Raw genomic sequence first — 26,298 nt, forward strand, 5'->3', positions numbered from 1 at the left:
ATCTCACAGGTCTGCTGTGAGTGATTACCTCCCTCAAAATAACTTTTGAAGACCCTTGAGCTCTGTAGAGACGAACCGGATCATGCAGGGAAGAAAAACAGACTTGTGACTGAATTCCTGATGCGTAGTAAAAGCGCCAAATTAAGCCCCTCCCCCTCACACACAACAGTGAGGGAGATCAGTAAACTGTCATAAATTAAATAAAATGCCCGCCAAGTGGATAATTAGTGCCCAACACAATTTTTTCACCCAGTACCTAAGAAAATTAAACGATTTAACATGCCAGCAAAACGTTTAACTTCAAATAAATAAATTGTCACAGAAAACCTGCTGCTAGCCGTTCTCACTGCAATATAGGCTAAGGTTTTATTCATACAGTATCATTCCAGTGAAGTGCCATTCCCCAGAATACTGAAGTGAAAATATACATACATGACAGCCTGATACCAGTTGCTACTACTGCATTTAAGGCTGAACTTACTTTATATAGGTATTTGCAGTATTTTCTAGTCAATTCCATTCTCAGAAAATAATAAGCTGCTACATACCTCTTTGCAGGTGAACCTGCCCGCTGTCCCCTGATCTGAAGTATACCTCACCCCTCAGATGGCCGAGAACAGCAACATGATCTTAACTACTCCGGTTAAAATCATATAGAAACTCAGGTAGATTCTTCTTCAAATTCTCCCTGAGGATGAACAACACACTCCGGTGCTGTTTTAAAATAACAAACTTTTGATTGAAGTCATAAAAACTAAGTAAAATCACCACAGTCCTCTCACACATCCTATCTATTAGTTGGGTGCAAGAGAATGACTGGGTGTGACGTAGAGGGGAGGAGCTATGTAGCAGCTCTGCTGGGTGATCCTCTTGCACTTCCTGTTGGGGAGGAGTTAATATCCCAGAAGTAATGATGACCCGTGGACTGACCACACTTAACAGGAGAAATAACTTTAATAACATGACCTTAAAATAACCTTGTAGTCTTTATTTTGGGTAAAAGGGCTTTTTTAATAGTTTTTTTCCCTGAAAAATCTATTTTCTTGTCATACAGAAAGGTGTGTTCCTCTCAGCCAGTCAAGCAGGGGCAGTTGACCTTATCAGCCAGTATAAAACTAATACTGCAGTGTTAGTTTTAATTTAAAGGGATAGTAAACCCCCAAAATTTATTTTATGGTTCAGTTAGAAAATGCAATTTTAAACAGCTTTCCAATTTAATTCTTATATCAAATTTTCTTCATTCTCTTGTTATCCATTGCTGAAGGGACAGCATTGCACTACTGAGAGGAAGCTGAAAATATCTATTTAGCCAATCCCAAGAGACAAATGTGTGCAGGCACCAATTAGCAGCAGCTCCCAGCACATTTGAAAATAGAAGTGAATTTAAAAGTGTCTTAAAAATGACCTGCTCTATCTGAATCGGGCAAGTTTAATTTTGACTTTCCTATCCCTTTAAATTTAAACAATGTTGACCTAATATTGTTTAACCCATAAAACATTGTTGACAAGGATGAATGCTACTCTATCATATGCAGGGTAGAAAATGCTTGACTACAGTGTTACATGACTCACCTAATTGCAAGGTTAATCTGTTGGGAGTGCTGTATTCTTTCATTGATGAAACATTTGCTGGTTCACTTTCCTTAACCCTCATTACAGAATCCACTTCCACCGTACTGACACTGTTTAAAAGGAAAAAAAAAAGTGAAATCGCATCCTTAGGTATGAGTGTGATATACAAATCCTAAAATACATTTGCATACAAGTAGGAAATATACAATTATACAAAATACTACTACTGTTTTGTAAAATAAAACTTTGCAAAGTGGTTTTACTATTGTAACGCAAAAACAATTCTTTCACTGATCAAATAGACATCAAAAAGTTCCCAATCTCTAAAAACTGTTAAATGTGAACAAACTTGTCCCATGCTTGAGATATTACCACAATAATATTACTGTGTGATCTTGCAACTCACTAAAATGACAAGGCTAAAAATGAAAGTTTTTAAAACTTCACATTGCACTGTAAACAGCAAATGGATCAGACATTGTAATTTGTAATGTATTAATCAGCATTAAAAAAAATCAGTTGATAGAAATAGTATTGCTGTACAACAATGTTGCTTGTTATTCATTATTGATGTTTTACTAATTTTATTTTGACATATGACATGAGTACTACATCTGCTCTATTATATCCAGCTTTGGCAGTGAGGGAAATGCTACCTAGGTCTAAGACCAAATGGATAGAGCAGAAGGGCTTAATACGTGAGGTATACCTCAGGGGCAAGTCTAGATACCTTGGGAACAGAAAGACGTTAAACACTTGGAGATGGTAATATAAAATGATAAACATATATATATATATATATATATATATATATATATATATATATATATATATATATATATAAAAAATGCAATATACTTTTGTTATTTATTTTGTCCCCTTTTACTGTAATTTGATTCTGACAACCGTGTGCTTTGCAGTTTATGTTATTAGTGGAAGTGTAGAACCTTTGACAGCACACCCTAATGACTTATTTATAACTGTCTCTAATTGGCCTTAGCAGAGAAAGAAACCTAAGTTACAACATGGCAGCACCAATTGCTTTATAGACACTAACACTTTACACTTATTTTGTGAATATTTAAACAACTAATTAAAAGGGACAGTAAAGTCCAAAAAACACTTTCATGATTTAAATAGGGAATGTAATTTTAAACAACTTTACTTTTATCACCAATTTTCCTTTGTTCTCTTGTTATTCTTAGTTGAAAGCTAATTCTAGGAGGTTCATATGCTAACTTCTTAGACCTTTAAGACTGCCTCTAATCTGAATGCATTTTGAACACTAGAGGGCATTAGTTCATGTGTTTCATATAGTGAGCTCATGTACGTAAAGTTACCCTTAAGTGAGCACTGATTGGCTAAAATGCAAGTCTGTCAAAAGAACTGAATTAAGGAGGCAGTTTGCAGAGGCTTAGATACAAGGTAATAACAGAGGTAAAAAGTGTATTTCTAGAACAGTGTTGGTTATGCAAAACTGGGGAATGGGTAATAAAGGGATTATCTTTTTTTTCTGGTGTTGACTGTCCCTTTAAACTTATAAAAATCCATCTACATGTTATTCTTAGACTAATCTTTTCTTTGAATGCTTCGTTCTGTCTAAGATTTATTTAGTGTTTAATGTCCCTTTAATTGTAAAGGATGAAATATTAGTTGGGGCACATCATGTACGTGCGTGTAGATGGGCGTGTCTACGGGTGCACATGGATGGGCGTGTTTACGGGTGCCTGTTTGCATGCGCATGGATGGGCACGTCTATGGGTGCCTGTTTGCGTGCGCATGGATGGGCGCGTCTATGGGTGCCTGTTTGCGTGCGCATGGATGGGCGCGTCTATGGGTGCCTGTTTGCGTGCCCATGGATGGGCGCGTCTATGGGTGCCTGTTTACGTGCGCATGGATGGGCGTGTCTACGGGTGCCTGTTTGCGTGCGCATGGATGGGCGTGTCTACGGGTGCCTGTTTGCGTGCGCATGGATGCGCGTGTCTACGGGTGCCTGTGTTGGGTTGTCCTTATAACACTGCATGTGGTTGGCATATACTCTATTATCTTGAAAGTGAAGCTTCCTTGATGAATAAACTATTAAAATAAATAATTGACCTTAAAGATTATCTATATAATTTATTTACACTTCATATGCATAATTACATAAGCACATGCATAATTAGCCGTATCCATGGCACAAAAAGACATAGGTTATGTCAGTGACATCCTGTTAATGTGACAATGGTTTTAGAAATACATACTTCAATTTTCCCTTTAATTGCTCTTCTGATACACAATGTGCTCCCTCTTGTGCCCACAATGCAGACTGCTCCTACAGGAAATAAAACAAAAGGCATTAATACAAATATCTTGTGCATACTAAAAAAGGACATTGCATATTTCACTAATTAAATGCTGCATTACAAAATAAATATTTTAACTGTCATTTTGTTAGCACATTTTACAAAGCTTTGCCAAACAAAAGCATTTCAGGGACACTTGAAAAGCCTGGCGGAATCCAGGTTGCTGGTATCCTTTTTGTGGCCAATTAGGAAAAAATGTAAATGAACTGGTGCGCTGAGCTAACCAATTACGGAGTAGAATGTTACAGGATCAGCTAATTTTCACCATATTTAAGTATTATGTAGGCACACCAGCCTCTTTGGACAGAATGGAATTAAATACCAAGCAAAATAAATAACGAATGTACAGTATATTGCAACATTTTTATTGTGCTAAAAAAAATTACAGTGAGATTAAATGTCACATTTAACGTCCCTTGAAGGCAACTATTTGTATTAATAAAAATATAAACATTTTCAGATGAAAAATGACTTCCCTAATGCACGCACAACAAATAATTGCACACCAGTATTTCCTCTTGAGCACTCCTTAGCTTCACACACTAGGGTTCCACAGTGACCACAAGGCAGGCTAGGCTTCTAAGCACGGGAGCTGATGGGCAAGTATGTGGGGTTAATTGTAGGGCTTCAAGCCATATGCCTTAGAATCAAATATAAACACTGATGCTACCTGCAATATATTTTTTTTTATAGTTTCTCTGGACTTTTTACTGATCTGAGCATTTACCTGGCTATGGTCCTCTAGCCGTGGGCTTATAACTCACTCTGCACTAAAATAAATGGTGCGTGCTGTGTAAATTCCAGTTAGTGCCCTGGATTAAATTACAGTGACTTTAGTGTTATTTTGGAATTTTGCATAAAACATCTCTATCACTACCCTGACAAGTATACATCTCCAGTGTTCTCTCTTATTATACAATGTTTACATTGTGGATGCTACCCAATAAACAGTATTTTTTGGCAACGTCACCAATTTTGCACATATGTGATTATTAAAGACTCTACTTCATTCTATAAGTGATTTTAAACTGTACATGTTTTATCATCAGGTCCGGAATATAAGCGATATTTTAGAGGGACTTTAATTGATCAATTCTAATGAAGATGCGCTGTAATTTTTTTGTTCTCTAATTGGTGCTCTAGCTACAAAAAAATTGCCATACGTCTTGACCACCAATTATAGAAAACAGTTCAAACCGTTAGCTCACAAAAAATAGGAGCTTTGAAGAGGGCGGCCAGAGCGTGGGGTATTAGAATGGCATGGCTAGATAAAAAAGTAAGTTACAGCGCATCTTCATTAGAAAAGATTAATTAATGTACCTTTAAAGTGCTTATACAGTTTACCATCTCGCCTAAAAAAACTGGGCCCTCAGCCTCTGTGAATAACTTATTTAAAATATTTTTAATTCTTCTTCCTTTACTGCTGACTCACCACAACATGCAGGCTCTATTCACCCAGAACCAGAAGCAACCTCTATAACGTTAAATTATACAAGTTCCTAAATCTTTCTTAGAATCAATCCCCTCTAAACCGGATTTCTCCAATCTGATTGCACAAGTGAAACTGTGAATAAAGGATGAGATTTCAGAACTTCGGGAAAAAAGTCAACTAAATAGGAAACAGTGCGGAATATTTAGAGGAAGAGAGAGAATTTTACCAATCTGAGATAGCCACCTTACAGCAGAATGTATGTGCTCAGGATAACGTGATAATACAGCTTTAAGACAAATTGGAGGACATTGAAAATAGAAGTAGGTGGCAAAATATGTGTGTCAGTATATCTCAGTGTTCAATAGAAGCATATCTTCAGGAGTTTTCTACTTTCCACAGAGCCAGAGGACAAAATACAGGTTCTCCAACACTTATGGATTTTGCCCCCAGAGCCTCATGACTAAAGCCTAAAGAATCTTTACCTCCCAGAGATGCCCTTATCATATTCCAACAGTTCCAAGCCAAAGAGGACATTCTGAAAGCAGCTAGAAATGCATCTTCCATTTGTTTTCAAGGAGCCAAACTAACGGCCAGTTTTGCGGTAAGAGGGGTGCGTTGCTAACTTGCACGTTATTCTCACAACTCACTTACCTACAGCGCTGGTATTAGAGGTTTTCCTACACCCGGCATTATTAGGCAACAAGTGAGCGTAGAGCAAAATTGTGCTCCATACCACACTCCAATACCAGCGCTGCTTAAGTCAGCGGTGAGCTGGTTGTACATGCTCATGCACGATTTCCCCATAGACATCAATGGGGAGAGCTGGCTGAGAAAAAGTCTAACACCTGCAAAAAAGCAGCGTAAAGCTCAGTAACGCAGCCCCATTGATTCCTATGGGGAAACAAAATTTATGTTTACACCTAACACCCCAACATGAACCCCAAGTCTAAACACCCCTAATCTTACACTTATTAACCCCTAATTTGCCACCCCTAACATTTCCGCCACCTACCTACATTTATTACCCCTAATCTGACGCCCCAACGTCGCCGCCACTATACTAAAGTTATTAACCCCTAAACCTAACCCTAACACCGCCTAACATAAATATAATTAAAATAAATCTAAATAAAACTTATTAATAACTAAATAATTCCTATTTAAAACTAAATACCTGTAATATAAACCCTAAGCTAGCTACAATATAACTAATAGTTACATTGTAGCTAGCTTAGGGTTTATTTTTATTTTACAGGCAAGTTTGTATTTATTTTAACTAGGTAGAATAGTTATTAAATAGTTATTAACTATTTACTAACTAACTAGCTAAAATAAATACAAACTTGCCTGTAAAATAAAACCTAACCTGCCTTATAATAAAACCTAACCTAACCCTACAATTAAATAAATTCCCTAAATTAAATACAATTAACTCAATTCAATACAATTAGCTAAATTACAAAAAAACAAACACTAAAATACAGAAAATAAAAAACAAATTACAAGATATTTAAATTAATTACACCTAATCTAATAGCCCTATCAAAATAAAAAAAAGCCCACCCAAAATAAAAAAACCCTAGCCTAAACTAAACTACCAACAGCCCTTAAAAGGGCCTTTTGCGGGGCATTGCCCCAAAGAAATCAGCTCTTTTACCTGTCAAAAAAATACAAAAAACCACCCCAACAGTAAAACCCACCACCCACACAACCAACCCCCCAAATAAAACCCTAACTAAAAAACCTAAGCTCCCCATTGCCCTGAAAAGGTTCATTTAAATGACGTCATCCAAGATGGCGTCCCTTAGATTCCGATTGGCTGATAGAACTCTATCAGCCAATCGGAATTAAGGTTGAAAAAATCCAATTTGAAAAGAAAAAAAAAGGTTGAAAAAATCAGCCAATAGAATGCAAGCTCAATCCTATTGGCTGATTGCATCAGCCAATAGGATTTTTTTCAACCTTAATTCCGATTGGCTGATAGAATTCTATCAGTCAATCGGAATCTAAGGGACGCCATCTTGGATGACGTCATTTAAAGGAAGCTCCGCACCGGATGTCTTGAAGATGGAGCCGCTCCGCATCGGAAGGATGAAGATAGAAGATGCCGTCTGGGTGAAGAAGGGCTTCTAAGGCTAATAAGATAGTAGCACATAATAAAAAAAGACAGAATTCTGTTGCTGTATAAATCACTGATACAAACTCAGAGGCCCTTGTATTCAAAACCTCTCCGCTCAGGTGAGACATTTTAAAATTATCCTGCAGCACTGCAAGATCTCTAGTGACATTTTCAAATTGCAGATTTTTCTTTACTTCTACAAAGGGCGTTCCCTGCTTTTCTGTATGTGGAGAGACAAGCAGAGTGCAATATAGCACTGCATGACATGACAGTTCTGCTGCATTTACACTTTGTGGCTGCTATTTTATATCTAGTTACACTACTGATTACATTTTATTACATTTAAACTTAGCTCATACTTTGTACATATATATGTGTATCTGTATAAATTAGATTGCACTTTGCATGTCTTATCTGAATTATGAAAGATTAATTTGTCTTTCCTACCCGTTAAGACAGTGCATAATATTTAATTCTGGTAAATGTAAGGTTCTATATTCTGGAAGTAAAAAATGCAGGCTATTTATTATTTAAATGGGAGTAAAGAATACAAGCTAAGAACGAGTGCACAATGCAGGGCAGGACTTATAGGGTGTTAACCATCCTGCTACCTTGTGAGTATCTGCTTCTTACCCCCCATTGCGTGAGATCAGTGTAAAACTACAAACAGCTATAGGACAGCACTAAATTCACCAATTCAAACAGTAAGCACATTGCATAGGGGAGTCTGCTTACCCTAAAATAAAATACCAATAAAGCTTCAGCACTGTATAAAGTGCAATAAGTCTCTTTATTGGGGTGTCATCTCCATAACAAAACAGCCCAATGAAGAGACCTTTTTATACAGCGGTGCTGAAACAAATTTTCTTTATCAGTGTAAAATGTGACAAAGGAAAATTGTAAAATAGGATATTTAATTCTACTGCACAAAAAATGACATGTAAATTACATTCAAGTAGCCCCCATGTAGTCCTTAAAAACAAGCAAACAAAACATATTCTGGTTCCAATAAATCGATAAAAAAAAATACTCAAATTAGAGGTGTGCTTGTAACATGCTGAACAAAAACTCCCCCACACACACGGTCTCATTACTTAATACACAGTGTTAAAGGGACAGTAAAGTCAGAATTAAACTTTCATAATTCAGATATAGCAAACAATTTTATCTAATTTGCTTTGTTCTCTTGGTATGCTTTGTGGAAAAGCATATATACATATGCTAAGCTCAGAAGCAGCAATGCACTACAGGTTGCTAGCTGCTGATTGGTGGCTACACATTTGTCTCTTGTCATTGGTTCACCAGACGTGTTCTGCTAGCTCCCATTAGTGCACTGCTGCTTGTTCAACAAAGGATACCAAGATAATGAAGGAAATTTAATAACAGACATAAACAGTTGCTAAACATTGTATGCTTTGAATTATGAAAGAATATGTTTGAGTTTCATGTCTCTAAGTATTTGACCTCAGAGATTTGTTAAGATGCTGTAAAAAATGGTCTAATATGTTAGAATATTAAATTTATTGCACTATTTATTACCTGCATATAACTATGTGCAAAAACAGTAAACACCTAGTTAAGTCAGCAATGCACTATTGGGAGCTAGCTGTACACATCTGGTAAGCCAATGACAATAGGCATATATGTGTAGCCACCAATCACCAGCTAGCTCCCAGTAGTGCTTTGCTGCTGCTGAGGATATGTACATACAATGTCAAGCGAATGATACCAAGAGAACAAATTCAATTTGATAACAGAAGTGAATTTAAGGGAGTCTTTAAACTACAAGTTCTATCTGAATTATGAAAGATTAATTTGTCTTTCCTACCCGTTAAGACAGTGCATAATATAACACCTACCGTTCCTCTGTTGTCTTCCTGGGCTGACTGTTCATGTTCTTTGGTTACTGAATGAGAATTCCCTATCCTTTCAGAGTCATATAAGAGCACACATGAGGTTGGTGACACCGTTAATGGCATGACTGTGTCTTCAATTATTTTTCTCTCCTAGAAAGATTGGATTTTAGTATTAAAACTGACAAACAACAAAGTATATATCATAGCTACATGTACTAATTCAATCAATATGTTCTAATTCTTATACTAATACACCTGATCGTGGCACTAATGAGAAGCAATAAACAGCCATTTGTTTGCTTATTGTAATAAATAGATCATACGCAGATTGGACAAAAGTAACTAGTGTACTGGGCCTGTTTTTTCAATATTTTTTTTTTTAAATGACTATAGGATCAAGAAGCAGCTCTATTTTTACAGATGGTACAAAGTTGTGTAAGGTGATTAGGTCAGTTCAGTGATTTACAAAAATTGGAGGAATGGGCTGGTAAATGGTAAATGAGATTTAATTCTGGTAAATGTAAGGTTCTATATTCTGGAAGTAAAAAATGCAGGCTATTTATTATTTAAATGGGAGTAAAGAATACAAGCTGAGAACGAGTGCACAATGCAGGGCAGGGGCTTCTAAGGCTAATAAGATAGTAGCACATAATAAAAAAAGACATTGATGCAAAGGATGAAGGCATAATTCTGTTGCTGTATAAATCACTGATACAAACTCAGAGGCCCTTATATTCAAAACCTCTCCGCTCAGGTGAGACATTTTAAAATTATCCTGCAGCACTGCAAGATCCCTAGTGACATTTTCAAATTGCAGATTTTTCTTTACTTCTACAAAGGGCGTTCCCTGCTTTTCTGTATGTGGAGAGACAAGCCGAGTGCAATATAGCACTGCATGACATGACAGTTCTGCTGCATTTACACTTTGTGGCTGCTATTTTATATCTATTTACACTACTGATTACATTTTATTACATTTAAACTTAGCTCATACTTTGTACATATGTGTATCTGTATAAATTAGATTGCACTTTGCATGTCTTATTTAAATTAAAACTGAAAACTGTGAGCTTCAGTTTCCCAGAAAACATTATTTTCTATAGGTCAGATAATCAAATCTAGTTTGGAGAGAGATTATAGTGTTGACTTCACAGGGGCAGAACTCATTGAATTTTCTAAGAATATAGGAGAAACCTGGAAATCCCAGAGAGACGAGAGACGTCTTCCATAGAAAGCAATGAAGCTCTCTGGGATTCAAAATTGGGAGAGAGAAGGTAACTGGAGAACACCCGGGGCTGATATAAAGGGGCAGATTTACCAATGTCTGGCAGACATGATACACTGTAGCGTATCATGTCCGTCAGACATCGCTGAATGCTGACAGCGTATCATTGCACAAGCAGTTCTGGTGAGCAGGGGGTGTCAATCAACCCGATCGTATAAGATCGGGGGGGATTGATGTCCGCAGCCTCAGAGGCAGCGGACTAGTTAAGGAGCAGCGGTCTTAAGACCGCTGCTTTATAACTGCTGTTTCCGCGCGGAAACAGGGGCATCAGGGGCCATTCGGCCCTTGATTAATCGGCCCCAAAGGATCAGTTTGCATCAATTTCAAATTAAACTAAAATGTTTCCACTACAATTTAACTTGTTTCTGTCTATATTTTAGTATATATTACTTTTCTGTTAGCTAAAATAAGTGTATTGTGAATTTTTAGCAAACCTCACCTGCATACAGCTGGAGAGACAAATAAATGAGACCAGCTTGTTTAAAGGGATAGTAAAGTCCAAATTAAATGTTCATGATTCAGATAGGGCATGTAATTTTAAACAACTTTCTATGTTACTGTTATCATCAAATTTGCTTTGTTCTCTTGGTATTCTTAGTTGAAAGCTAAACATAGGTAGGCTCATATGCTAATTTCTAAGCCCTTGAAAGCCGCCTCTTATCTCAATGCATTTGACAGTTGTTCACAACTAGAGGGCATTAGTTCATGTGTTTCATATAGATAATATGGTGCTCACGCACGTGTAAATTTAAGAGTTGGCACTAATTGCCTGAAATGCAGGTCTGTCAAAAGATCTGCCATAAGAAGGCAGTCTGCAGAAGCTTAAATACAAGGTTATCAACGAGATAAAAAGTATATTTCTATAACAGTGTTGGTTATGCAAAACTGGGGAATGGTAAATAAAGGGATTATCTATCTTTTTAAACATTAACATTTTTGGTGTTTACTATCCCTTCAAAATGCTTAGTAAATGTCAAAAGACTTGTGAGAGAATGTCAGACATACCCTGGGAACTCCCCTTTTAAGCCCAGGGAACAGCCCTCTCCCTTCCACTTTCTGAAACTGTCAGTTTACAAAGTGCAATGTAATTTTATACAAAATATGATCTTAAATTATTAAAGTAACACAGAAACATTCAAAGCATAATCAGAACGTGCAAAATTACTACTGGATCAAAATTTAAATGTATTAAATTACAATTGCAAAGCTTAAAGGGACATAATACTCATCTGCTAAATCACTTGAAACTGATGCAGTATAACTGTAAAAAGCTGACAGGAAAATATCACCTGAGCATCTCTATGTAAAAAAGGAAGATATTTTACCTCACAATCTCCTCAGCTCAGCAGAGTAAGTTCTGTGTAAAAAGTTATACTTGGCTGCTCTCAGCTGCAGGTAAAAAAATTAAAAAAAATGAAGAAATGAACAGCAGCCAATCAGCATCAGCAGTGCTGAGGTCATGAACTCTTACTGTGATCTCATGAGATTTGACTTAACTCTCATGAGATTTCATAGTAAGCTTCCTTTACCTGATTGGTGAAATAATATGAGAGTGCACGATGCTAGTCCCTTCAGATGTCCCAGGACAAACACACAAAAATGCTCCTTAGAAATCCTTTACAATGGGAGGTGGCTACTGAGGAACTTTTGAGGTAAAATATCTTTCTTTTTTACATAGAGATGTTCAGGTGATATTTTCTAGTCAGCTTATTACAGCTATGCTGCATCACTTTCAAGTGTTTAAACAGTTGGGTATTATGGCCCTTTAAATGCAATAAGGACCCAATCTGAAATGTATATTAATATAAAATACAATGTACAAAGTGTAACAAACCTCTATTATCATGCAGTGCTATATTGCACTGGGCTTGTCTCTGCTTCACATACATAACAGAGAGATCTCGCATTGCTGGAGAGTTCCACCCTTTTTTCTTTTGAAAATTCAGTGAGTTCAACCTTTGTGAAGTCTAACTACAACTTCTCTCCAAGCTGGAGAATCTTTGAATATCAGGGGCTGAGTGTGGAATGCAGTTCTGGGGACTAATTTTAAAGACGTTGCAGAATTAGAAAAAGTTCAGAAAAGGACCAAAAAAATAATAAAGGGGAATGGAGGATTTAAACTATAAGGAGAGGTTAGTCAATTTGGGTCTGTTTACCCTAGAAAAAAAGGAACTTGAGAGGTGTTATTATTACTTTATATAAATATTTCCCATATACAGAGTTGGTGGAAGCACTGTTTAGGGCAGTTGCTTGTGACAAGAGGTCACACTTGAAGGCTACAGGAAAGGAGATTTAACCTCCAACAAAGTAAAACATAATTTCACCATAAGAACAATACATTTGTGGAACTCCTTGCCTAAGGAGGTAGTGAATGCCAATACCCTATATGAATTTAAAAATGGCCAATACATTTCTGGCTAATAACAGAATTCAGGGATATGATCACTTGTGTTAAATGGTTTGGCATTCTAATTGCATTAATGTAAGTTCAATTGGCAGCTTCTTTGTTGTAAATCAGGAAGGATCTGTATAGGTTGAACATTATGGACCTCTGCCTTATTTCAAATAAATAAATATATATATTTATATCTCACCTGATAAATTAATTTCTTTATGGTGGCGAGAGTCCACGATCTGGTACGCCTATAAGTAACAGGTCATGGACTCTCGCCACCTATATTAAATATATGTATGTATGTGTGTGTGTGTGTATACATGTGCAAAAATACATGTGCAAAAATATTACACAAATAAATAGCAATAAAGTGCTAATAAAGAATAAAATAATAAATAAAACCATATCCAGTATAAACAATTATCAAATAAAGGATATGTTCATATGTCCACTTGTGTGTATCTGTGCAATCTTTGTGCCTCAAAGAAAAAACATAAATTATGCTTACCTGATAATTTCCTTTTCTTCTGATGGAAAGAGTCAACAGCTGCATTCATTACTTTTGGGAAATAAGAACCTGGCCACCAGGAGGAGGCAAAGACACCCCAGCCAAAGGCTTAAATACTCCTCCCACTCCCCTCATCCCCCAGTCATTCTGCAGAGGAACAAGGAACAGTAGAAGAAATATCAGGGTGAAAGGTGCCAGAATAATAAAAGGATGCCCCACATAAGTTACGGGTGTGGAGCTGTGGACTCTTTCCATTAGAAGAAAAGGAAATTATCAGGTAAGCATAATTTATGTTTTTCTTCTTAAATGGAAAGTGTCCACAGCTGCATTCATTACTTTTGGGAAAACAATACCCAAGCTATAGAGGACAATGAATGCCAAGACAGGAGGTACAATAGGCGGTCCATACTGAGGGCACCAGGCCTTAACCTCTACCCAATAAAAAACCCCGCTTCGTCCAAAGCAGAGAAAATTTTGAAGGAAAAGTCCCAAGGACACTGACTCGCAGCTAGTCCAGAAGCCAAACTAGAGACCGCAAATCGACTGAGCCAACAGTCCTCCAGGAGACACCGTTACCCAACAGACGGTCCCCAACCAAGACATCCCCCACTAATGAAGGGAATATCAGTCAAAACCCCCAAGGGGACAAGGCAAGGAGAACCGAGGAAACCGAAAGGTCCCCTCCAGAAAAGAACACCTCAAACGGTGAGTACCATTCACAAAGACCCAAAGGGGCCCAAACAGGAAAAGAGGCCACACCTATACCAACGAAACCCGGGATAAACCCAGGCACAGAGACAGAAAAGACTTCTCTCCAACATCCTGCAAGTACTGAATGCAACCAAAAAAGGCAAAGTCCTCCAAGCGTCAGAACAGAGAATACCAAAGTATTCAACCACAAAAAAATGTGGAAGAGACCCAGTCGGAAACCCCAAGTTGAAGAACCCAGAGTCCATAACGGGATGACAAAGAGGGTACTTGCGAGGAGGAAGAAGCAGTCAAGCAGAAAGCAGCCCTCAGACAGAGGGCACGTTCCAAGCAACCTAAGCCGCCAGACCCACACACAGGTCACTAAATAAGGGGACACAAAACCTCAATCGAGGCCCCCAGAGAAGGAGAGTATACCTTCAGAGCCCGAAAGAAGAGGAAACTCCCTCCTAAAAGCAAAGGAGCAAGTTGAAAAGGAAATCCATATCCTAGCAGACTGAGCTAACAAGATAGACTCAAGTCTGCACATCCAGAGGAGACTGTGACCTGAAAGCAGCGCCTTAGACCGCTCTGCCATCCTGACCTGCAGACCCCCTCTCAGCTGGACCAACCCAGCCTCAGGGATCCCTAACCGGGGAACTGAAAAATCCCAAAACTGGTACAGGAACGAGCGTAAGGATAGCACAGCCATCCCCACAGAGTACAGGTACAACCCGACTCCGAAACAGACGACAGGACCATAGGCCTAAGGATCTAACAAAAAAAGGCCCCACAAGTCTGAATTGGAGCCAAAAAGGTCCCAGGGGGAACCCATCCACACTTCCTGCCTCCCAACCAGGAGAAGCCCCAAGAAAGGACTCCATCTGCATAGGGAGGAGAATATCCCCTAAAAAAAAGGGATGAGGCCAGAAAGGCAACAACTGTCCTTAAGGCCCAAAGTCACTGGCTAATGGGAAGATAAATCCCCATCACAATGTCCCAGAAAAGGACCCCCCTACAAGTGGTTTGCCAAGCAGAGACACAGCCAACCCATTCGCCTGCAGAACAGGGAATCCACGGGTTACACTGGCAAGCTGACCAAGCGAATGCATTCGTAAAGCACACCAGAAATGGACATCCAGCGCCAGCAGCTGGGTATGAACCAACAACCCTTGAGGCACAAGTCACAAAGCTAACCCTAGAGCACCTGGGCTGCTCTGTTGCAAAGAGTAATAAATACTGGCCATCATGACCAGGTCAGATAGATGGAACAAGGACACAGCCCAAGTTCCCACTACTGTGGAATACCCCGACCAGCCCTGAGATCCAAGACTCCAAAACAACCCAAGACTGGGTCAGGAAAAAGGGCCAAAGCCTCAGCAATCGGAAGTCTCAGGAAGAAAAACAGGTCTGGGCACCTAATAGTTCAGGCAACCTTGCCCTAGAACTAAACACCCCACCTGGCCAAAAAGCCAGACACCAGGGATATGAATGCATATCCAGAGAATCTGGATAGCAAAAAGAACTTGAAAGCCTGAACCAAAGGGAGGAACCACCCCTAGCCAAGTCCAACACTCCAAGGAGCAAAGCTAGAAGTCCTATGAAGATACTTCTCAAGGCCTCAGGACAACATAAGGGATATCTTGAGGTCCAAAAAAAACAACCCTTCTAGCAGGGCTAGTCTCCCCATCACCTCCACACCAGCAGAGGACACAGGGAAGAGACAGGCGCTAAGCCTTCCCAGCTTCGGGAAACCCCAAGCTAAACAAAGTCCCCATAACCATCACCCGGAATACAGATCCCTAAAAGGAGATCCAACTCACCCTGGGACAATGGAAGCAGACCCAAGGGTCTCATCACTCAGACAGTACATGTCAAGAGTAAGAGCTGTATCTAGATACACTATAAATTGCGTATGCGCACACCTGCAAGATGCCAAGAGCTGCATTGGTTTCAAACTGAAAACCCTCCGCAGGCTAGACAGCCTGATCTGATACAAGCTGTTGGATCAGGCCCACAAGGGCCCAGAGGCCTAAAAACGAAGGCCAAACCACTCAAACTGCGGGAATGGGGCACTAAGCCCTCCAACCCTCCACCGCATGGGGGAGAAAACACTATGTTCTGAAAATATCAGATAGAGTGACGCAGTGGAAAAATTTCCCCTGACCCGGTCATCTATGACTGAAGGCTATAAGGACTGAAAGAATCCTACCCGCCCTACGGACCCACAGGTCCTCTTGAATGCTTAGTTGAACATGAAAACCAATGACAACCTGAGCACTCAGCGCTTCTACCGTACCAACCGAGCAGAACAGTGCCACGTGTCTGAACAGCCACAAGACAGAACGAACCCAACAGGACCAGCCTGCACTTAGGGTCCTAATGGGCAAGCTGCAAGATTCTCCCTCATAGGGGAAAAAAACCCCAGACATTATAATATATGACTAACGTGTACAAACAACCTCTGAAGAAGAACAAAGAGAATCGATCCCAGAAGGTTCCCGAAGGAAACAAAACCAAATAAAATATAAGGCAACCCAGAGGTTAACGCCCAAAAAGTCACAGGCCTGCCCGCAGGACCAGCCAAACGGAGCCCTATTTTTAAAAAAAACTGGGAAAGATTTTAATCAAATGACAATCAGGAGATTACCTAATCCCCACATGTCTAATGAGGTGCACCATTCGAATTAGCAGACTGAAAATCCCCATAACTGGTAACGATATGATTCAATAACTGAAAAACATGTCTGAGCAATACACAAAGGCGCGCAATCCTGTAACGAAAGGCACAACACTCAGGGACAGTTACACCCGCGGAGAAATGTAGAGGCCCTCTCCAAGGCGGAAGGCCCAGGACAATAGAGCACATTCTCAAATAAACGTCTGGACTCTGCAAACGAACAATCGCCAACATTATGTGGAAGCGAAAACGTGCTGCAACCTCCGGGGGAGCACGCCACCCTGCATGGAGGAATCAGAAACTGGGTTACCCGCATGTGTAGAAGTATGAATTGGTAGGGAACTCGCCTCTCGGAGGACAGGACCACCAGAGGCGGATGGCTCAGCTGTACCTTGATTCCCCGAGCCCGAGGAACCAGGCGCTCTCAAATGGCATACGGAACAAAACTGGTTGACATGTGTCAACGAGGGCAGTCCGGATTCGTCACCGGACACAGAATCTGAAATCAAAATAGTCTCAGTATCAGAATCCTCTGTAAGTGAACCTGAAAATAGCACAGTCTCAGCATCAGAATCCTCCATAAATGGATAGAGGAAATATAAATATGGACTAAAATAGTAAAACAAAAACGGCACCTGACACCCACCATAGCTGGGGCACTCACCACCTCCTATGACCAGACCCCTGCGGACTAGAAAATTTCCTTCGCCACACGGTCGGGAATGCGGAAATAGAAAACAGAACGTTATCACGCCCAAACACAAGGTGAACCATACAGTCCAAAAAAGCGAGCCCAACCAAACGGCCGCGTCCCTTCCAAAAGCCTCAAAGTTCCAAACCACGAGCCCAAAAACATCAGACATAAGCAGGTTGAATCAGATAAACATGATTATACACCCCTTGTTCAATAACCCCCGCAGGAGATATTAAACCTCAATTCCAAGATACTAAAAGAGACTCACTGAGACCCTTACGATATTAGTTAGACCCGCAAGTTGGTACCCTTTTGGGAAAACATTCACATTACAGTACATTGATTAAGTAAAACGAAACGATCTTACCGGAATCTACGCCATGGAACAGGAACAAGGCCTTTCAAGTGTGACGGATAGTAGCATCGCCTCTGTCATGGACTTGAGAGAAGAAAGCAGGCAGCGGAGCGAAGTTCGACAACGTCAATTGCTTGAGGAGCTGTTAACATGAGTTGGGATGGTTTTGCAGAAAGAGTCTCCCTGCATAACTTTCATCCAAGCTCTCACCGAGAGACTGACAGGATTACTTAAAACTCCTGTCCCATGCCGAAGAGTACTACCCTCCATAAGAGACAAAAAAAAATAATTAAAAATTCTGACACTTCTCTGCCAACCTCCTGGGATGAAAAGCAAAGAATGACTGGGGGATGAGGGGAGTGGTAGGAGTATTTAAGCACTTTGGCTGGGGTGTCTTTGCCTCCTCCTGGTGGCCAGGTTCTTATTTCCCAAAAGTAATGAATGCAGCTGTGGACTCTTTCCATTTAAGAAGAAAATAAAACTGGTGTAATTCCATATGGAAAGCAGTATGAGTACATTTGAATAAATCACTAAACAAGTGAAACAGAGCTGACCCAGCTGCCTGTGTTTATACTGATAGGCAAACAGTATTCTGCAGTATAAAAGATATTTATGAAAAAGTATAAAATCACAGCTAATATTATTTACACAATGCATGGATCAGGTACAGTTGTATAGTACTGTCGCTGTTAGAGGTAGCAGATTGTTATAGTACAGTCCCGCTGCTCCTACAGTCTTTTCTGCAAGGGACATTGCCAGTGGCTCCGCCCCTTCATGTCACCTGCATATAATGGCGTAGCTTTTCCAACGTATGCTTTGCTGTCTGCGCTTTTTCAAGGAAAGTATAAATCATTGTAATGTACATTTTATACACTTATTAGGTATGCTATTTCTGTATAAATAAAGTAAATTCCTGAGGGGGCAGGAGGCTTGGAGTACAGATTGCTAATATTGTCAGTGAATAGGGCAACGCTATGGGGAGTCTCAATTTTCACCTTAAACCGGCATCTGATCAGCCACAGCAAATACCAGAAACATGAATTCTACCAGGCTGCATCTTTGAGCTGTTCTGCAATATTAAAACCCTGGAAGATTAGTACAGGTAAAAATCCACAAATCTGGAATTCCAAAATCCAAACATTTTGCAATCCAAACTGTTTAAATAAAAATGATCAACAATTGCTATTTTTACCCATCTGTTAGTCACAATCTTCTCTGCCCGTGTCTTTTGGCTTGTTTTTTGTGTGTTCTAAAATGCAAAGAATAGTCTATATTTACCTGTATATAAAATAACAAATATTACCTTTCTGATTACAGTGCTGTACGATCTTTCTGAGGGTACTATGTGTATTGAAGTATTATAAATGATATAAAACTACCTTTTGTAGAAAGGTTACATGTATAAGCTGTATTATGACGTATAAATATTGCCTAAATTACATATTGTAGTTTACACTTGGTCCCATCCTCTCTCCAAACTGTCCCATTGAAAAGACGCAAATATTCCAAAATCCAAACTATTCCGATTTGTTTACAGTCACAAGCAGTTTGAATAAAGGGTTTCCTACCAGTACGCATATTTGTTGCAATTTAGTTTTTAATTGTTGACATATACAGCGCAGCAGGTCCCTTCAGAGAATATCTTTGTTAACTCAGTGCCATTAAATGTTTACAAATTCAAATGCCAATATTCTAAATGTTAGCATCCAATATGTTATTTGAAAAAAAAGGAAATTGTGTATTACTCACGTTGGCTTTAAGGCAATGCAGAAGTTAAAAAATAAAGGGATATTAAAGTATTTTATATATACACCAGGATCTAATTATTGCACTGCATACAGATAAATGTTTAAAAGTTTTCAATGGTCATCTGTTAAATTGCTTTGCAGTCCAGGGACACATCCCTTAAAAAGTCTATTGCACATTTATTTTATATCCATTTCTGTGGCCAGCAACTCCCATTTCAAACTATCGCTGTGCAATATATAGGAGGGTCATGATTCTGAATTCTGTAGGATGCACTCCAGTCTGGGGGCAGATGCAAACTACAGGAAAAACTATGCAAAATAAATAAGAATGCATTGCAATTTGTTGTCATTATGCCTAATTAAACATTTTATGGGGAATTATATTTTGAGTTGAATATTACTGAATATTTGATAAAATGATGAATAGGTTAATTGTTGCTTCAGCCTTTAGTTAATATAGCTTATAGCACTTTAGTAGTACACAAGGCTGGTACAGTTTACAGTGCAAGTAGTGTTAACCACATGACTACCACAGAGGGCTGAAAAACAGCCAAAAGGTTAAAGGGACAGTCAACAACAGAATTATTGTTTAAAAAGAAAGATAATCCCTTTATTACCCATTCCCCAGTTTTGCATAACCAACACAGTTACATAAATACATTTTTTACCTCTGTGATTACCTTGTATCTAAGCCTCTGCAAACTGCCCCCTTATTTCAGTGCTTTTGACAGACTTGCTTTTTAGCCAATCAGTGCTGACTCCAGGGAAACTCAATGTTATCTATATGAATCACATGAACTGATGCCCTCTAGTGGTCAAAATGCATTCAGATTAGAGGCAGTCTTCAAGGTCTAAGAAATTAGCATATGAACCTCCTAGAATTAGCTTTCAACTAAGAACACCAAGAGAACAAAGCAAAATTGGTGATAAAAGTAAATGGGAAAGTTGTTTAAAATTACATTCCCTATTTAAATTATGAAAGTTTTTTTTGGACTTGACTGTCCCTTTAAGGAGCAGACACAGTACATCTAGCAGACACTTGCTAATCTCCTGGATGCCAGTGGTCTGAAACACATTGCTAAGCCAAGTGGTAAAGCGGCAAGCCTTTATTGTCATCCACAGTGTGTCATGAAACCCAATTTATTTATTTAATAGTTCAGAGAGACCATGTCATTTTAAAAATCTCTCCAATTCATTTTTATTATCTAATTTGTTTCATTCTCTTGGTGTCCTTTGTTGAAAAGCATACCTAGGTAGGCTCGGGAACTGCCGATTGGTGGCTGCACACATATATGCCTCATACCATTGGCTCACCCATGTGCATTGCTGTTTCTTCAACAAAGTATACCTAGAGAATGAAGTAAATTAGAAAGTTGTTTCAAATAATATTGTCTACCTTGTAGACACACACAGGGGCTGGCTTCAAGAAATTCTCTTAAAAAAAAAAACAACAACAAATTATTTTTTTATCAATTTCATAAGATATTTCAATAAAATTTTGTTTTGTGAGCCCTATTGTAATGCTTCACATACTTAAAGGGACATTATACACTAGATTTTTCTTTGCATAAATGTTTTGTAGATGATCCATTTAAATAGCCTATCTGGGTGCGTTTTTATAAAAATGTATAGTTTTGCTTTTTTTTAAAAAAAAATGAAAAAATTAAAAAATGCAGACTCCTAACCAAGCCCCAACGTTTTAGATGCATACTGAAGTAACAGACTACAGACTGCTTCTGTTTGTATAGTGGGTCTTTTCATATTCAGTAGAGATTCTGCTATCAGCCCCTTTCAGTAGGTGTCCCATGCTTATCTCATTAACAGTGTTAAATTGGGAGCTTCTAATTAAGTTTTAAAAAAGGTTTAATACTGTATTTTTATACCAGTATCTGTGCATATTCTCCTTTATAGTAGTGTCTATCACATGCAGTTAAATGAAAATTGGTGTATACTGTCCCTTTAAATGCAAGGAACACCTGTACCCGAGACACCCTGTTATCAAGGTAAAACAACAGTATCATCATCAGCTGGACAGATAGCTCAGCATGCTAAGGCACTGTGGCTGAGCTCTGTAGCAACCCGAGGGTTGCAGGTTTGATCCCTGGCGAGGTCCACTCAGCCTTTCATCCTTCCGAGGTCGATAAAATGAGCAGCGCCGTGAGACCCTTACGGGTGATTAGCTGCGCTATACAAGTACCCAATACATACAATGTCATTTGGATATTATTTTGTCTAACCTACAGCAGTATGTCCTGGAATGAATAAAGTTTATACTTCCCATATGGATCTGCTGTCTCGTTGATAATTATTTCCTACCTCCTCATAATATTTACGTTCCTCCTCTTCAACTTCTTTCTGTGCCTTTTCCCATTCTTCTTTCAGTTTCTCCTGTTCTTTCTGATACCGCTCCTGTGTTAAAGATTTAAACATTCTGAATCCAATAGATCACTAAAAGGATCTTATTAAACAGTCAGTTTCATTGTTGTAATAATAATAAAAAAGCATTAAGCAGTGTCTTATACTTAATATAAACAATTACAATATGTATTAATAATTTAAAATGGATTTGACCTTTTATTTATTTTTACATTACATTTGTGCAGTGTCAATTACTTCCTGTCACAGCCCTACAAGGAGGAGGCATCTGCAGGAAGTTTTATCTTAGCCTGATGTAATAAAACTTCTGAAATGACATGAGCTGGTTTAGTATAAAGTGAATAGACTAGAAATCAGGGAGTCAGACTTAAGTTATAAACATGTCAGATCCCTTATCACACTGAGGGCAGGGGCTACACTGAGAATTTATAAGTAACCGTTATGTAAGAAAACAAGTACATTGTTTGCTTTCTTTTAAAACACAATCTGTTTCTTTTTATGTTTACGTTCATTTGACATATTTGTTACCAAAGGAGCACCGTTTAATAACTCAAATGTGCTAAATAATACTGCACATGAAAATGTCCAACAATGTGTTTGTAGATTAAGAGCATCTTTCTTTTTGCCAAAAAGGCTAAGATGGCTGAACTGATTAAAAGGATATGAAACCTAAACATTTTATTTTGTGATTCAGACAGAGCACACAATTTTTTTTAAAAAGTTTCCAATTTAGTTCTATTATCAAACTTGCTTTGTTCCTATGGTATTCTTTGTTGAAGAGACACCTAGGTAGACATCTGGAGCACTCAATGACATGAAATAGTGCTGCCATCTAGTGCTTTTGCAAATGGATAATATTCTTGCAAAACTGCTGCCATAATAATGCTCCAGACAACAAAAGATATCAAGAGAACAAAGAAAGTTTGAAAATAGAAGTACATTTGAAAGTTGGTTAAAACTGCATGCTCTATCTGAAACATGAAAGGAAAAAAATTGATTTTATGTTCCTTTAACCCCTTAATGACCGCAGCACTTTTCCATTTTCTGTCCCCACACATATTATATACTGTTTTTCTCGCCATTAAATGGACTTTCTAAAGATACCATTATTTTCATCATATCTTATAATTTACTATAAAAAACATTATAAAATATGAGGAAAAAATGGAAAAAAACCCACACTTTTTCTAACTTTGACCCCCAAAATCTGTTACACATCTACAACCACCAAAAAACACCCATGCTAAATAGTTTCAAAATTTTGTCCTGAGTTTAGAAATACCCAATGTTTACATGTTCTTTGCTTTTTTTGCAAGTTATAGGGCCATAAATACAAGTCCTTTGCTATTTCCAAACCACTTTTTTTCAAAATTAGCGCTAGTTACATTGGGACACTGATATCTGTCAGGAATCCCTGAATATCCCTTGACATGTGTATATTTATTTTTTCAAAGACATCCCAAAGTATTGATCTAGGCCCATTTTGGTATATTTCATGCCACTATTTCACCGCCAAATGCGATCAAATAAAAAAAATTGTTCACTTTTTCACAAATTTTTTCACAAACGTTAGGTTTCTCACTGAAATTATTTACAAACAACTTATGCAATTATAGCATAAATGGTTGTAAATGCTTCTCTGGGATCCCCTTTGTTCAGAAATAGCAGACATATATGGCTTTGGCTTTGCTTTTTGGTAATTAGAAGGCTGCTAATTGCCACTGCGCACAATACGTGTATTATGCCCAGCAGTGAAGGGGTTAATTAGGGAGCATTTAGGGAGCTTCTAGGGTTAATTTTAGCTTTAGTGTAGTGTAGTAGACAACCCCAAGTATTGATCTAGGCCCATTTTGATATATTTCATGCAACCATTTCACCGCCAAATGCGATCAAAGTAAAAAAAACGTACATTTTTTCACAATTTTAGGTTTCTCACTGAAATTATTTACAAACAGCTTGTGCAATTATGGCACAAATGGTTGTAAATGCTTCTCTGGGGTGCCCTTTGTTCAGAAATAGACATATATGGCTTTGGCGTTGCTTTTTGGTAATTAGAAAGTCGCTAAATGCTGCTGCGCATCACACGTGTATTATGATGCCTGATCCCTCCCAAACAGCTCCCTTCTCTCCCCCACCCCACAATTGTCCCTGCCATCTTAAGTACTGGCAGAAAGTTTGCCAGTACTAAAATAAAAGTTTTGTTTTTTTTTTAAGAAAAAAAAAAAAAGCATATTTACATATGCTGTGTTTAGGATCCCCCCTTAACCCCCAACCTCCCTGATCCCCCCCAAAACAGCTCTCTAAGCCTCCCTCTCAGCCTTATTGGGGGCCATCTTTGGTACTGGCAGCTGTCTGCCAGTACCCAGTTTGAACAATCAAATGTTTATTTTTTATTTTATTTTATTTTTTTTTTTATTTTTTTTTTTCTGTAGTGTAGCTCAATCCCCCCCACCACGGACCAACCCCCACCACCTAAATCACACCTAAGGTTTTTTTTTTTTAACATTAAATGTCCCACTTTTATTTTGTTTTGGGACACATTTTTTCTGTAGTGTAGCGGTTCCCACCCGCTCCCTCCCCGTGCACGCGCCCGCCCCCTCGTGCACGTGCGCGCGCCCGCGCGCTCCCCCGGACTTCCCCGCCCACGATCCCGCCCCCCTCCACATGACCAGGGCCATCGATGGCCGCCACCCACCTCCCACACCGGCTCCCACCCACCAACGATACCGGCCATCGATGTCCGGTGCAGAGAGGGCCACAGAGTGGCTCTCTCTGCATCGGATGGCCGTAAAAGGTTATTGCAGGATGCCTCCATATCGAGGCATCACTGCAATAACCGGAAAGCAGCTGGAAGCGAGCAGGATCGCTTCCAGCTGCTTTCCACACCGAGGACGTGCAGGGTACGTCCTCAGGCGTTAACTGCCTTTTTTCTGAGGACGTACCCTGCACGTCCTCGGTCGTTAAGGGGTTAAAGGCTAAATATAGAACTACCAATACCTGTTTAAACTTGGATTGCATATTCAAATCTTAAAGGGACAATAAACCCAAAAGTTTATCCTTCATGATTCACATAGAGAATACATTTTAAACAACTTTCCAGTTTACATCTATTCTCTAATTAACTTAGTTCTCTCAGTATCCTTTGGTGAAAAGCATACCTAGGTAGACTCAGGAGGCGGGAGCTAGTTGCTGATTGGTGGCTGCACATATATGCCTCTTGTCATTGGCTTAACAATGTGTTCAGCTAGCTACCAGTAGTGCATTACTGCTCCTTCAACAAAGGATACCAATACAATGAAGCAAAATTGACAATAGAAGTAAATGGAAAGTTCTTTAAAAACTTATGTTGTATCTGAATCATAAAAGAACATTTTTGGGTTTCATGTCCCTTTAATAGGGCTTACTAAGCTTTCATCTTTTTGATGTTAGTAAATCTTGTGCCATTAATTTGGATTCTAATAGCCATTATTTTCATCTCTCATTTATAGATTGTTAGAGGGCTGTGTACAGTGCGTTGGATTCCTGAGTTGTTAAAATAAGAAGAGATCAGAGAGGATCTATGAAGTTGAACTCAGACTTTTTTGCCTTATCTCCTGCTACTATTTGATAAAGTGACCTCATCAGGGAGGAAACGCACTACCTGCAGCAGCCTTTCTTGCTCTTGCTGCCATCTCTCTTGGCGTTTACGCTCCTCTTCTGGGTCCCAGGAGCAAAATCGACTTGACGAATTCACACTGGTTGCAGGAGCCTATAAGCAAATATAGAAATTGTACAGCACAGTTTTATAAATGATGTAAATACGATAGTATCTATCCATACAATCACTAGACACAAGTGCAGATCGTCACCGCCAATCACTGTGGCACACTGCTGCGCCTAATCACTAACTCACATATATAACAGCACATTCTAATTTGTAAGTGTGAAATGAATTTAAGTGTCTGTGCTATCAAAAGGAAAACGATAATCTATTGGATATAGATATAGATATTACAAGCCCATCATATTAGGTTTATTATTAAAAGGGACAGATTCAGATAGAGCATGCAATCTTAAAGAGACATGAAACATTTGTTTTTTCACGCTTCTGATAAAGCATACACTTTTAAACAATTTTCCAAATTACTTCTGTTATAAAATTTGTCATTCTCTTTGTTGAAGGAGAAGCAATGCACTGATATGAGCTATCTGAAAACATCTAGTCACTAGTGAACCAATAACACACAAATGTGTGTTGCTACAAATC

The 26,298-nt window shown here is 38.8% G+C and overlaps 1 protein-coding gene across 7 annotated transcripts in view; it reads right to left on the reverse strand.

Moving 5' to 3' along the window:
- The window catches only part of LIMCH1 (LIM and calponin homology domains 1), a 655,781-nt gene that overhangs the window by 41,234 nt on the left and 588,249 nt on the right, over nt 1–26,298 (reverse strand). For 6 of the 7 annotated variants that reach the window (XM_053704012.1, XM_053704013.1, XM_053704015.1 and 3 more), the window contains 5 exons: nt 25,693–25,800; nt 21,993–22,085; nt 9,328–9,474; nt 3,816–3,886; nt 1,573–1,682 (listed from right to left, as the gene is read on the reverse strand). In XM_053704012.1, the coding sequence (XP_053559987.1) occupies nt 1,573–1,682; nt 3,816–3,886; nt 9,328–9,474; nt 21,993–22,085; nt 25,693–25,800 (529 nt within the window). The remainder of the gene's footprint in view (nt 1–1,572; nt 1,683–3,815; nt 3,887–9,327; nt 9,475–21,992; nt 22,086–25,692; nt 25,801–26,298) is intronic. The other variant, XM_053704014.1, reaches the window with a different exon arrangement.

The sequence above is a fragment of the Bombina bombina genome, chromosome 2, assembly GCF_027579735.1.
Source record: "Bombina bombina isolate aBomBom1 chromosome 2, aBomBom1.pri, whole genome shotgun sequence".
NCBI classification, from domain to species: Eukaryota; Metazoa; Chordata; class Amphibia; order Anura; family Bombinatoridae; genus Bombina; species Bombina bombina.